This window comes from Tubulanus polymorphus, chromosome 4, assembly GCF_964204645.1.
Source record: "Tubulanus polymorphus chromosome 4, tnTubPoly1.2, whole genome shotgun sequence".
Classification (NCBI taxonomy): domain Eukaryota; kingdom Metazoa; phylum Nemertea; class Palaeonemertea; order Tubulaniformes; family Tubulanidae; genus Tubulanus; species Tubulanus polymorphus.
The window spans coordinates 9,858,733-9,874,262 of NC_134028.1; the positions used below are offsets into that span (position 1 = coordinate 9,858,733).

The 15,530-nt window shown below is 38.6% G+C and overlaps 1 protein-coding gene across 1 annotated transcript; it reads right to left on the minus strand.

The window, feature by feature from the left end:
• Window positions 1-5,042: 5,042 nt before the first annotated feature.
• LOC141904291 (RNA demethylase ALKBH5-like) lies at window positions 5,043-13,816 on the minus strand. The gene is made up of 3 exons (XM_074792869.1): window positions 13,137-13,816; window positions 12,573-12,653; window positions 5,043-9,110 (listed from the first exon to the last, which is right to left on the minus strand). The coding sequence occupies exons 1-3, from the start codon at window positions 13,814-13,816 to the stop codon at window positions 8,708-8,710; spliced, it is 1,164 nt and encodes a 387-aa protein (XP_074648970.1). The 3' UTR covers window positions 5,043-8,707.
• Between the last annotated feature and the right edge of the window lie 1,714 nt (window positions 13,817-15,530).

The window sequence follows — 15,530 nt, forward strand, 5'->3', positions numbered from 1 at the left end:
ATTGAATACAACAATACAGGATCACTGAGTACACGTAACTATAGCAACCAAAGAAATATCCTACGGATTGGGTGAACTGGATGACTTAGAACGCTGCGGGTATACCTTACACACGGGTTCAGTTTTTTTGTACTCTGGCGCTCTAAGTGCGAGTAGGCTATAATGATAACTACACTCGATAGCATTTTCATAATTATCTCTCATTCAATCAATGGTTCGATGCTCCTTTACGATTGAATTGAATAGGCATATTGAACTGATTTTATCAATGTAGATGTTCATTTCACCCTAAAGCTAGCTAACTCCTTCTGGTGACACCTATTTCAGTTTTCAATGATCTGCATCATTTTATTGCATTTTTCCGTAGGTGTAAATCAAGAATGTTCATTTGAATTCAATTCGCGATCAATAATAATGTAACTTATAAGACGAAAATAAAATCCTTATTTCGATATTTCGCGTGGGGTTAGTTCAAAACCTGGCATGGCATTTGGCATTTTGAAAATGAAATTCTTAGTCAATTTCGCAAACCAATAGTATTTCAAATGAATATACTATAAGTATGGAAAAATAACTTTAAACAGATGCACCGCAATCACAAGTGGCGCATAAATGATTATTCAAATGATTACTCCAAGGGGTAAGTTTAGAACCTCCAATCTTAATACTACTCAAACTAGCAACCGTATTTTCAACCTCCCTGTTCATTTAAACAAGTTCATTGTGTTATTATGTAAATTTTGAAATATGTAAACTTTGTGATGGGTCCCTCTAATACCTGTAATACGTTTTTGACGCAAAATAGTGCAACTCAAGGTTTTGGATATTTCAGATCTCTCAGCTTCTTCTTTTCGGGGCTAGGTCTTGTTCCAATAACCAAGCATCGATCGATTCTAACTTTACTTATTTATTCATTTTATTTACACTCAAACCCATTACAGGTATCAGAGGGACAACATAAAATTTACAGATGTATAACACGGTATAAAAAATACGCATTCAATAACACAATATACTTGTTTAAATGAAGTAACAGAAATTAACATAGTAACTAATTAGAACTATCCATGCATAGAGATATATTTATTCATTTATTTTATTTTTATTAACACTCAAACCCATTTCAGGTATTAGAGGGACAACATATGAATTAGGATTTTATTTACACTCCAACCATTTCTATGGTACATGGAGGTAGACTTATACAAAGTATACAATATTTACAATTAACAGAAAGTATAAACTTGTTTTGATAAAATATAACAAAGTTATTAACAATATATACATGCACTATTTACAACATACTGATTATTGGAGGGATCTACATATATCTAAGCCTCTTTTAATGAATTTTGCAAGGTGGATTGTAGGAATTTTTAGAATATCAAGATTGCCAAAAGAGTTCAGATTCAAAATATTTTCATGGATTTCATTCAGTAGGTTGCAGTTCAAAATAAAATGCACTTCATCACCTAAAACATTACAAGCCGAACATAATCTATCATTTCTATCGAACGGAAGATTTGATAATTTATTTACAGGCAAGATATAAGACCCAATTCGAATAAACTTATTACTAAATCTCCATCAAGTTCACTAATATATCTTACTAATTCAATATCATATTTGTATTGTCTATAATTAATGTATGTCGGGCTAGCATCTATTGTGGAAACGGTATTTTGAAGGTGTTGTTCATAAAGAATCTGTTTTATTCGCCTTGAGAAGGTCCTACTGTTCGCCATAAGTTGTTGTGTCCAAATATGAGATAAACCGCAATCATCAAAGGATTTCTTAATAAATAATAACCAAGGACTCTTATGTCTATCGTTTAGATACAGATTGTAAGATATTTTGTAAAGGATTGAGTTTAGTTTAGTTTCTTTTCCCGATACTGTCTTTATCCAAAAAATAATCATTCTACGTTTGACTTCTATACATAAAGGATAACGTCCTAGTTCTGATAACACTTGCAAATTACGAGAATATTTTGTCACTTTCATTAAAATTTTGCATTACAATGAGTGGAGATTCTCTAATAAATCAGATTTTCATAACCCCAAACCTCGCATCCATACATAGCGATAGGAGCGACACACATATCAAATAGCTTCAACATAACATCTACTGGAAGTTTCAAACGCCGACCTTTTTGAATGATCGAAAAGATAGCTCTCATTGCTTTATCTTAAAGGTATTTTTGCTGCTTTAGCAAAGCTACCATTCCAAAAATTTCACTCCAAGTTATACCTAATCCTCAACTACCTCTAGCTCTTGATCGCCAAACATGAATTTCGAAATCTGTTTTATCATGATTTTACTAATAGCAAAGACTAATATTTTGGTTTTTTCGGCATTCACAGTGAGGCTGTTAGCAGCGCAATAATCAAATAAAGTATCTAACTGTGATTTCTCATCTTCAACGGGAATAACAGTATCATCCGCATAGAGAATGATAAACAAATTCAATAAATTATCAAGCTCCTGATTACGTTTCGAATTCAGACTTTCAATAAATGACAGAGTTGGTTTTCCACGAGTGATAAAAAAAATCCTCGATATCGTTTAAGAATAAAGAACATAGAATGGGTGAGAGATTTTCGCCCTGTCTTCGACCCCTATCGGCCGCAAAATATTGAGATAAATTAAATTAAATTTCACACATGATTTGACTGAATTGTACATGTTCTTAAGTACTCTTTAAATAAGTAAATTTCCATCTATACAATTGGCTAATAATTTCCTTCATAAAGTTACTCTACATACTGAGTCGAACGCTTTTTTAAAGTCAACAAAAGCTCAGAAAAGTCTTCTATCCTGACAAAGATACAGTTCAACGATCGTTTTCAGTATAAAGATATGGTCAATGGTTGAATACTTCGATCTAAAACCAGCTTGGGCCTCACTTATAATATTATTTGCCTCTAGGAAAGTTGACAGTCTATGGTTTAAAATACTCGTAAATAATTTACCTAGGCAACTTACTAGGGTGATACCTCTGCAGTTATCAGGGTTACAGGGATCGCCTTTCTTTTTGAAAATATGTTTGATAATGCCTACAGGCCACATCTCCGGGACATGGCCAGTTTTAAGTACTAGATTGAATAAATTTTGTAATATATTTACTATGTTCGGATATTGGCTAAACTTCAATAATTAATTCGTAATTCCATCAGTGCCTGATGATTTGTTGTTGTTGAGTAGAATTGAATATATGATACCATGACGCCACCTAACGGTGAACTATGGAACCTTCACGCGAATAAGCTACGTCGTTACAAACTACCCACGTCGCAGAAAAATAGACGTGATGAAAAATAGACACATCGCAAATATACAACGGTGCCGCGATTAGACTACGTCGTAACAATGGTCATGTGTATTGCATGAAACGCGTTCCATGGCAAACGACATCTATTGGATACACTCGATAAACACCGCGGCAATAAGTGCGTTTTTGAATCTCGCCAAGGGTCTTAGAGGAACATGGCAAATGTGTTTTTTCCGACAGATTAATGGGTAACGATGCAACCCGTATATATAGTTTCCTATGAAGATAAGTTTAACCAAAACTTTTTGAGGCCTACATAGAGGATTTACAAAAATAGTCATCATCATAACATCAGAAGAAAAATTGATATAAACTTGAACAATATATACAGACATTGCGGGTAACCATTAAAAGGATAATTAAATGCTTAACGTTTTTGAAAACCAGCATGAATGAATTGATTTAGCGGCTATTGAATTGTGCGCCACCTGCATTCGCAATCAGAACTCTAACTACAGGAAGAGACCGGCAACCAGTCTATCATTTTTGTAGGGGCAGCCGTGTTCCCCAAAGAAAATTTTGAAAAAATCAGGTGCCTCAGATGCGTTTTCTAAGCATCTTCTTTTCTTTAGGTTCGAATTCCAAAGGAAGTGCATATAGAGTGACCTCACAAAATAAGTGGACCTTCATTTCAAGAGGGGTCGGTCGCTACCCCCTCATCTACCGTATTAATTATCCATACCGAGAGATTAAATGCCGCCATAACAAAACGGCGCGGGTTACGTTTGCAGGATATACACCGTTTGGTTTGAATTACAAAACTTCGACATTGCACTAGAGTGCCTAGAAATTTCAGGCGCGGATTCAGATCCGTCGAGAAAATTTCGTAACCTTTTTCATTTTTACACATGGTCGTCCCTATCAGTTCCAAAAATAGAAAAGGGCAAATTTTCACAAGACATTGCAGAAAATTCTGAACAAAAAGGGCACATTTGCTCGTCCGATAAGCACATTTTTCAAGACGAGGTCAATAATTTTTCAACAAAAAGGCATACCATTCTTCAGGATTTCATCGTTTAGCCTGGAAACTACATCTCAATGCATTAAATGTTGTAGAAACCATTTTAAATTGCACCAAAAAGCAGTTAATTATGAAGATTTCCTGTATGACCCTCGTTTGTCGTGGAACATCTCCTTTTTATAAGTTGTTCTACCCTCAAGTGTTCCCTGGAAATACAGTCAAACCCCGATATACTGCGCAGATCTGTGCAGAACGATTTTGGCGGCATAGAGAGTATGACGGAATATCGGTATTTCAATTTGTATTTGTATTACCGGTAATTGTGATGTACATCGAGAAAACCTGGCGGTAAATGGGGTGGTGGTAAATTGGAGGGCGGTATGTCGGGGGTGACTGTAGTATAGACACACTGGAATTTCTAGATATTCCAGTCCCGTTTTGGGTTGGCATTCTGCCTGGAAACTTGCCCTTTAACTGTATGCTCTTTTTCAATAATTTGTGCTGCTGTCAAAGTCTGCTCCTGGGTCCCCGAATAAATCAGACGTGCTGACGGATTTGAACTTCATCGCAAAGGCAAACGTACGACTCCTTAGGATAGAAAATCCTAATGGTCTATGGCCCAATCAAGCATACTGCTTGAATTGATCCCGCGCCTTACAATGAATACCTTTGAATAAATAAATAAACTTCAAAACCACCAAATAAATTACGATGCAAATGATTAATTCTTATAACAAGTTTTTATTCTGAACAGGTTCTATATACAGCATCAACCGAAGTTAACAACGTAGCCATAAGAGGGTTACACTTAAAAATTACTATAAAGTAAACTTTAACAATGTCACTTTACCTATTCTAGCCAGTTCGATATACATGTAGATAGAAACACAGTGCGAACAATCAATCATATTACATGATTACACGCATCTTTATATATTGAATATCAAACTCAAATAATATGTAACTCAAATCATAGACATACTGGTACATCACATTGAACTTAATGTATTTTGATTATCGCAGGTATAAAGAGCATAATGCTCCATATTTCATTAAATTGTCATCAACATTGATTTCTAGTTACAGTTTCGGGTAATCACGAAATGTACTGATAATGAAAGCTTTTTTGCTTAACCCTATAACAATGTATCACATAATAACAGCAGCCCAACTCTATAATTTTAATGGACATTGAGATGACACATTGTGATGACAGGCGGATCTAGGAACTTTTAATAAGCAGGCCAAAAAAATTCAGATCAAGGCCTAGTTGTACACATACTTGGTACATGACTGAGAGCGCCATGAAGCCCAAGAAAATTTTGAAAATGGGGCCTGGGCCACTTTGGTTTCCCTAGGATGTGCCCCTGAATTTTAGGGCGAGTGAGTGACAATAACGTGAAGCCACAATCAGGGGTTTGGGGGACCCACAAGAAAATTTGAATTCAATTGACTGTCTGCAATCTGAATGTCCGATGCTGTCTGAAAGGGTTCCTACTGCTTCATATACCAATGACACAAATTCAAGATAAAATCCCAAATTTTATCTAGGCTAAAGAAAATGATACCAAATTTTTGTTTGCAGTGGCTGGCAAAAAACCATGCTGAAAATTTGTAAAAATATAATCCAAACTGCCCGGTCCCTCGAAAAGCAGGTGTGAAATTTAAATCCAGCCTGACGGGTATAAATGAAACTAAATTTGAGCTCATATCTATCATGCATTGTACATGTACATAAATCGGGAGGGAATTCAACGCAGCGATACGCGCACTAAATCAATTCAATGAATCCTCATTAAAGAAGAGACTGGCGGTGACACTGGCCCTGACGAAGGTTCAAAGTCAAAATTGGTTTTCCATAATGTATATCATTTTAGGAAAAATTGGTTTACCCCACCTATAATTAGGACATCCGTTCTAAGGGTTAGGGCCCCAAAAGGAGTTAAGTGTTTGGTTGTTCTTTTGAGTAATTCGAACCATTGTACCTAGTACCCTCAGTGTATATCAACGGGAACGCCAACTCCCTACGTGCATTCGCTTCTAGTTCTATGATATCTGGTACCAACAATACAGTAGGCCTAATGTCACATGACAACATTAATATGCAGGTCATAGCTCTTGCCATATTTGGCAATTTCAATCAAGATTTATTTTTTCCATTAATTCAAAAAAAAAACTAAATCCGGCCTGTTTGGTGCAGAATTTCCAGAAATCTACTTCTTTTCAAGCTAACAAAAACCTGGGTAGAGAAAAGTCTACAAACAAGATATCATTTTTCTCCTTTTCTACAATCATAAAACACAAACAGCGTGTAGAAGATGATGAATTAAATCAAAAGTTATTTTGAACTAGGGTTCCAGGGACACCATGCACACTTGGGAAGTGGTTGAAATGCTCAACAAGCTTCTTCTATGACATCACCAACGCCGCTGCGTCACGATGTGATGTACAAGGGACCTCCAATTAATGCGGTCTACAGTAAGTTCCTCCAGGAAAGTTAAGGTTTTGCTTGGCGTTAATATAAAATCAATTTCTATATCCACAAGGGCTAGGTCTTCCCGGATTATCGTCAACCAGGTGGACGGACTGTGGTCGGCCTTGAAGTTTCAAGCAAAAAGCTCAATATTCAATGTCCCCTGGTGAACACGTAAACAAACCGGTGACCATGAAACTCAGCACAATCACACTCACTACGAGTCAATTTTGCAATTAATGTGGTAACAAAACATGCCTTGAATTAATTTCTTTTTTGATGCACGCGTAGAAACGACTCGAGAATGTATTCTGTTGGCGATTTCATCGAAAAAAGTAGGAAATTTGTCATGATCAAGCATGTCAAGCCATATCCTTTTATTTCAAGCCAAAAAAAATCATTTTAGGCTTTCTATTTTCAAGCTGTTTTCAAGCGCTTGAATAGCTTTTTTCAAATTGAGCCATTTCAAGCTTTTCAAGCATTGTGACGAACCCTGAGTTTAAACCTACCAGGGGCAGATCCAGGGACCAATTTTGACTGCCTCGCCAAAAAGAGAAAGGGTCCCCTTTTCAAAAAGCTTTCCAGAAAATACGTAATGCGTATGATTGAATATTCGAAACGGAATTCAGGACCCCAAGGAAACAATTGTTCGAGGCACATCCTCAGGAAATTTTGCCTGATAAGATATTTGAAAAGTTTTCAAATTCATTTTGATTCTTTCTCTCTTTCCAAGAAGGGCATTTTGGATGTTTTAGAGTGCCTCACGCGAGGCATGTGAGGTACCCTAAATCTGACACTGCCTATCGATTGTCTCCTCAAAACAACTTTTTCTATCAACATATGAGGACTGATGACACTAAAGCCTAGCCTACATCGACCCTTGCGATTGGAGACAACTAGTTGCCGGGCAGTTTTCAGCGCATGAGAGTAACTGGCTGGATACAATCAGTTGTTTGAATTTGTCAATGTGAGCGAGCTTACGACTGGTTAGCGTCTATCTATCTCCAGTTCCAGCCAGTTGCCCATATTCTACTTTTGAGCAACTAGTTGTACTCAGTTGCTGTCATATCCGTCGATGTGGGCGCTCCATAATCAAAAACGCAAGGTTGCAACTGACTAAAACAAAGCAATTTGTCACGTGATTAGAGATGCCCTGAGAATATTTGCTAGATTACACATCTCAGTTGCTGTCGATGTGTGCGCTATGGACCTAGAGACCGGCATGAGCCACGAAGTTGCTGGTTTTCATTAGATTTTCGATGTTAGCGGGGTACTCGCTCACTAGCAACTAGTTGTCTCCAGTCGCTTTGTCGGTGTATGCTTAGCTTAAGATCACCACCGATTGCGGGACATTTGACTGAGGGATCATTCATACACATACAATTTGCATCTTGCAAACCCTCCTCCCTCTCTGTAGGGCAAAAATAGCCATTTTTTCATATACACTCGGCATTACAGTACGCAAAATATGCACTTGCAAACTTCCCTCGGAAATTTGTGTAAAAAGTGCTGATTTTGACTAACAAAAAATGGCCACCTCTGCCAAATATCGAGAAATTCCATTGACTGCAGTAGCCCGCTAAGACTTAAGTCCCAAATAGGCTAAAAGCTGCTTCTTTGATTTTTGAAGGGCAATTAGAAAAGTTTGACTGGCTTCCAGAAGACATGGAAGGTAGGTAAGCTGGATCCGCGCCTGAACTTTGCCTCACCTCAACTGCAGACCTCCTTCCCAAAATATTTACAAACCTGATATATAGGTCTATGAACACTGACTCAAATGCTATTCATTTATAAGTATCTAACTTGATGTAACTTTCTTTACATAATTTACAATTGTCATTATATTTTCCTCAAGACGTACCAATATATTATTAAATCGTAAGCACTCAACCACAAAGCTTGTTATTATCCGCTTGCGATACATAAGGGTTTACGTATAGTTTCACACACTCTTTCTACTGTTACTTATGAAAACTTGCCTTGACGGTTTTGGAGGGATTACTAACCTACGAGAAAAAAATGTAGATGGCTCTGTAGACTTAGGTTTCCGTTCATCTGGGACGATGATCTCAGATGACCTATTCACATCGGATGGCTTATTGACCTCCAACGTGCTGACTTGATTAATGTCTATTTGTTCAGATGAACTACATTCAATAATCCGTTTCGTTTCGATGGTTTCTACAATCATTGATTGTACAGAGAGTTTGTCCATTTTTACAACTTTAGAAGGAATTTTGTTTGGACTCGGACTGCGTTTACGTTTAATCACCAATCTATCTTGCACGGATGATACAGGTTCACATGGTAATTCTGGCTCTAATCTAGGAGCATCTGGTAAGACTCTGAAAGATATTTATCAATAATACATTATTTATTGATCTAATTGTCATAAACAAGTGATTGATCAATTCAAACCCTTTCGGTGGAGGGAAAAACCTTTATTTCATTTGTTCGCCAAGTGCAAGAGCGACAAAAAGTCATTTTATAAATTCCACAATGCACGCTGCCTATCATAAAAACTCACAGTAGTAATACCAGTATGTCCGTTGCGCTATGCAAGAATATGCTAATGACAGTCGAGTCTTGACATTAACAATTCAGTGGCAGTTGATTGGTAATAAATTTTGAAGGTCAATGGGACGAGGTCAAATTATCATGGGGAACAATAGTTAGTACGGAAGACCTGGAAGGTCATTTTCATTCGTTGATCATAACTAATCAGTGATCAAGCGTTAGTGCACTTTCATACGCTTCGAACTTTATTTCCCCATGTATTCAGGGAATCAAAAACAATAACTTCTGCGGCCAGTCAGCCATCACGATCGGGTCAGTTTTTGGGCAGCGGATGTGTCTAGGGTAGATACACGCATATAAACTAGATAAAAAGACAGTCTTTACATAGAAGCCTCTTCAAAACTGCCCAAAATAACTGGATTCTGTCTACGGACAGATGAACGGATGAACAGAGAGATGGGCGAAAAGTGAACGGAACTGGGACTAAGTCCGAAATGGGCTAAAGATAATCAAATTTTTGAAAATGTGATTTGTGATGGGCTAATTATGCCATAATTGGTTAAGGCCTGCAAGTGCACACAGGCTTATCAGACAGGTTTTCGTGCTTTGGTAGTCTGTCCTGAATTACATATTGCTGGTGAATTATTAAATTTCTCCATTATCAAAGCCTATATTCAAGTGCCACTGCCTTAAAGTCACATTTTTCATTGATGTAGATATAGGCCTACAGTGGAACCTTGTTATAATGATCTCGGATACAATGATTCATTGGATATAACAAATATAGAATTTTATCCCAAGTCCGAAAATTTAATAAATTTCATACATGATAACAACCTATCGGCAACTACGAATATATTTTCTGGTCCCATGAAGTTTGTTGTAACGAGGTTCCAATGTACCTACTGCCAGTGTTTTCTGGCTGGAAAAACTGTCATTTTTTGTCATCAGTTTGCAAATAATCTATTTCTTGTTTGGTTATAAAACTTGGCCTGTACACAGAAGAATAGTTTCTCATAGTAGAGATAGTAATTCTATTTGGGTCTGATTTCACCCGAATTTAGTTACTCAAATTTCTGAAGTTGGCAGCAGATGGCAAATCGGCCTAATGTGTTGCTGCGTGGTTGTTACTGTGCTGTGTTGGGGTTTCACTCTGACCCAGTAATTATAAAAACTAGCAGGGATTTTTAGCTGCAAACTTTTTGATTCATGTATCATTTCATGCAGTATGTGATCTCCCGTGCTCTTTAGCTTAGCGTACATCGACAAAGTGACTGGAGACAACTAGTTGCTAGTGAGCGAGTACCCCGCGCACATTGAAAATCTAGTAAAAACCAGCAACTGCGTGGCTCATGCCAGTCACTAGGTCCATAGCGTGTACATCGACAGCAACTGAGATGTGTTATCTAGCAAATATTCTAGAGGGCATCTGAAGTCACATGACAAATTGCTTTGTTTTAGTCAGTTGTGCCATGTGTTGTTGATTATGAGCACTCACATCAACGGATATGACAGCAACTGAGTACAACTAGTTGCTCAAAAGTAGAACATGGGCAAATGGCTGGAACTGGAGATAGATGGACGCTAACCAGTCGTAAGCTCACTCACATTGAGAAATTCGAGAAACTGATTGTACCCAGCCAGTTTCTCTCATGCGCTGAAAACTGCCAGGCAACTAGTTGTCTCCAATCGCAGCGTCAATGTACGCTAGGCTTTGGAGACTTGGATTTTACCTGTGCCCATGGAGCCAAAAGAAGAAATTATACATCAAAAAAAGGTAATTTCTGAAACCATAAGAGATTCTACAGTCAACCCTGCATAAGTCGTAGCCCTCGGGACTGACAATTTTTCTACGACTTACCTGATGTACGAGTTATGTGTAAGTCGTATTTTTATGAGTTATTTATAAGTCATGGTTTTATACAAATTACCCGTGAAATTACCAGCGAATTACCCGTGAAAATACGATATATACGATGCTCAGATTCCAGCATGGCTTGTCATGTTCCCGGTCGTAACCTGAGCTGGCAGTGCAGATCCTATATCGCTGAAATCTCCCCTCAATCTATCAATTAAAGCTACCACGTGCACTACGTAGACAACATCACAAGAAAGTTACATGTAACTGTCTAAATACTTACACAGACAATATCGTAGCGTATTTCTATCTGCGAGGTATTTTGAATGGAATCAGATGATTTGGCTTCTAAAATTGATACGACTTACGTGAAATACGACTTATGAAGTAGGCCAACGAGTTATACGCATAATTTGATAAGGTTTAAAGAAGAAAATAATCGGGACCAAAATAATTATACGAGACATGTGATGATACGACTAATTCGATGACGACTTATGCGGGTTGACTGTATCACAATAACAGAATACTTTTTCATGGACTGAAAACAAGTGGTAACCAGTAGCAAACCAGGCACTTCAAGTAGGCCTACTGGGTGAACTAATTTCTAAACAAACATCTATTGTGACATCTAAGATCCAAGAAGAGGGACGTGTCGAGAAAGGCTAAAGATATTCTTCCAGGCTTCTGGGAAGAAACATTGCTCAAAGTTTACTAGGGAAGGTTTTTTTAGGCCGATATTTAAGCAGCCAATCAAATCCTGACTCTCTTTGGAATCCACCTAAACTCAGCCTTGCATTTTCTGCTTAGCTCTTCTGAAGTCTTAATTTTCCAACCCTTTTTTTTCTGCGAGTGTTTCTTGGAAGTATGGTTGAAAGTACCTACTATAGTTGACCTTGCTTAAGTTGGGACACTCTTTATTTTGATCCAAGTGACAAATCAGAATTGAATTGAATTGGCTCTCAAAAATACCTAGGCGATATAGGCCCAATTGATCTGATGAGTCATCTTGATGATGAAATTATGCAAGGTTGACTGTATGAGTTGATGAAATGCCCAGCAGCAATAATTTTACAGTAAAACCCACTTAATTTGGATCATTTAGGACTAACAATATTCATTCGGTTTATGAAAAATCGGATTAAAATTAATTTTTCTGTAGGGCCTATAGGCCTATTGATGAACAAATACACTGCAAATATTGTCTGTGGATCAGACCGAAATCCGAATTAAGCGGGTTTGACTGTATGGTTCGAAAACCAAGTGCAGACCGGAGTTTGTCGGCGGTTCTGTTATGGACAGTCTATCACGCGACTGATTTTCAAGGAAACTCACATTTCCCTAAAATAATAATACTGAACTAGGACTTAAAATTGAATTAAAAAGGGGAGTTGGCCAGGAGAATACTGTCTACAATACACATACAACAAACCTTCTTAATATTATAACAGCTCTTCGTTTCACTATGTCTTGAGGCCGAATACAATGCGTTATTTCATCTGCAGCATAACCACTAAAATAGATTAATAATACAATGCCAGCAGGCTATGATCCAACTTGTGAGCGGGCTTTAAGATAGCATTACGCATTAGAGATAGGAATCGTCCTATGCTTTTCGGTGTATAGTTAGACAAGGGGTGTGCCTTGCTGTGGTACATCAGACACTAAGGTTCTTGAAGTGATAACAAAATCGCGGCTAAATTTTTTAGCGTCCGATTATTTCACAACAGCGGTGCACTCATCACCCAAATTGTCGCCTAGTGTCAGCTACACAAGGCCATCAAATTGGTGAGAAAATCGCCGGCGCCTAAGTACGGCGATTGAGTCGTCCAACTGAATCGCCCAGTGTGTCTGAGGCTTACGGCCTAACCTGAATAATAATTATTTCATTGTTATTTCTATCAGTATCTTATTAGGCCTAGAGGGCGACAATATGGCATTTACTCAGAGGAATGCCGCGTAGGCTGAATATCCACTTTCTATCTAAAAACACTACCTGAGTAAGGTTACGCATCCTCTTGTAACGGGGAGTGATAAAACCGGTTCCGACACGCGGATCGGTTTGAACGAGAATTTACAACCGAAACAGAGGGCGCTGTCACTCATGAATGACACGGATATGATCGGCCGATCAAAGATATGGGCCGGATCAATATGGGATACGATACATCCTCCTGGTTGATAATCGTTTATAACAGCGCTATTTATGAATCCCTCCGGGATTAATTTATGTTTAACTAACGGCTTCTCGACAAGTTCTCGAACCCATTCAGGGATAGGGTCAACGTCGCCCTTAGCGTACAACTTTTCCTGCCCGGGTCCTTTCTTATCCATCTGCGAACCATACGTGTATCCTTCGCCGAAGAAATACTTATTTCTTAACGGCGCCCTGTCGACCGAATGAACTTTGTAAGCTCCTTTATCAGCTAAATTCACGACTTCGTCGATTTTCTTCTCGATAATTTCGCATTCTTCCTCGGTGAAGAATCGTCTCTGTTTTACCCCTTCGTGAACTAGACTACGTTCAATTTGAACTCTATCTTCATTGACGCTAGACCAACCGTCGCTCCATCGACGATGTGAATCTTTATAACTGTATTGGCGTCGTTTGTTGGCCTTGTTCAAAAATATTTTATCGCGCAAATCGAAACCCTTTTCCTCCGACGAGCCGGCCATGATTTAAAGTCATGCTATTTACCGATAGTCGTTGCATCAAACCACAACCAGCCTTACTAACGAGTAGGCACTATGATGGCCAACCTTGCTTAATCGGTATCAGTTTTTCAAAACTCGTTTTTCGTTAGGACTACACTTGAGTGGAACTAGTCAGTAACATGTCTGTGGTTTAGTTTCACGATCGGATATTTTCACAACCACAAGCCCATGGCCATCCGATAATAAAAAGCTTACCACGGCGCCGATCCAGGGCCATAACAGTCGTGACGCACAGTGAAAAAAGGGCACCAACTTTGAAAAGGGCCAGTATTAATGCCCAGCGAGCGAGTTTGAGTGACATTCATTGGTATCATGCCACTAAATTTGTCTTCACATTCAATTCGCTTTAAATAAATGCCTTTTTCAGATTTTTGGTCAAAATTTGCCCTTTTTCGCTTAAATTTATAGAGCGTCAATAATTTCTTTTTTAGAATAGTGCCCTTTTGAGTAAAAAATGCCTTAGATTGCCTTTTATGATTTTGGGCAATTTATTACATTCACATTTTGCTTTAGGCCTAGTACAGAAAGGCAATTATTTTTTTTAATGACGCACAAATTGTGCAAATTGTGTGCCCTTTTATTTACTTTTTTCCCGAAACATAAATTTTTTAAGGGCATTTGAAAACTGCGACTACCGCATGTGCTGCATGTGCGATAGTCTGGATCCGCGCCTGTACCACTTGAACGATTAGGTAACTAACTAGAGTCGAACCATCTTGATAAAGCGTAGTGAAACCAGGACTTTCGGCGCAGCCGAGTTCCGAGAACTCACCTGCTAGTCCCCTCAAGACACATCGCCCTCTCCCCACCGATGACATTCATTCAACGCCAGAAGTGGTCACGTCAACGTAAAAAACAGAAACAGATCAGTTTGATAAAGTATTTTCTACAAATACGGACATCATTATAACGCACGTTACACGTTACGGCCCCGAGTTTGCCTTGCTCTGTCTTTCCGAGATCTCGGGAATGGTGGTCAGTAGCCCCATAAGTCTCCTCTTAATGAATCCGTCAATCTGGCGTCTGACCGGGCTTCCAGGGATTGACCTTACCCACAGCAAAAATAAAGGCTGATCCCTAAACAAGACTGTCCAACGCGGGACAATGAAGTGGCAGGGACGTGTTGGGTAGGCCTATAGCTGGCCAAAATTTGAAGACCATGTTCGTTTCGTGCCCAATGGGGCAGTCATTGTGGGGTCCCGAATCATTGGTGTTAAAAATATATCCTGAAAGGTATTCCGAGAGGATGGTGTCAAATTTGCAGGTTATATCTATTGACAAAAAGAGCAACCTCGGGAAGGCACGGGTCTTGTTCACATAGAACCTTAACGCCTAGTGTCTGATGTACCACAGCTGGTTACTCTAGGATTGTACAGCGACGAAGATCACTGTGGAGACAGCCAGGACTAGGTGAAGGGTCTTGATTCCGTAAACCATCCCCTTAAATCAACCAGTGTCTCGTAATTCATGCAGATATAGCAATTTGACTAACTCGAAATGGAATTATTAGAATTGACCTCGAAGGTTTGCGTTAGGAGTGTGGACTAGCCATGATCCTCAACCAAAACTATGTACTCGGCGGGTTGAAATTGTAATTCCGTTGTGGTGTATTCTTGGTTGAAACTAAGGCACCAAGTCTTTCAGAATCCGTAGAGACCTATCATAATCTGCCCAT

Coding starts and splice junctions, on each gene's coding strand:
- LOC141904291 (XM_074792869.1), bottom strand. CDS start 13,816: ATGGCCGGCTCGTCGGAGGAAAAGGGTTTCGATTTGCGCGATAAAATA. Junction 12,654..13,136: donor GGATGCGTAACCTTACTCAG/GTAGTGTTTTTA, acceptor AATCTATTTTAG/TGGTTATGCTGCAGATGAAA. Junction 9,111..12,572: donor GCTGTTATAATATTAAGAAG/GTTTGTTGTATG, acceptor AATATCTTTCAG/AGTCTTACCAGATGCTCCTA.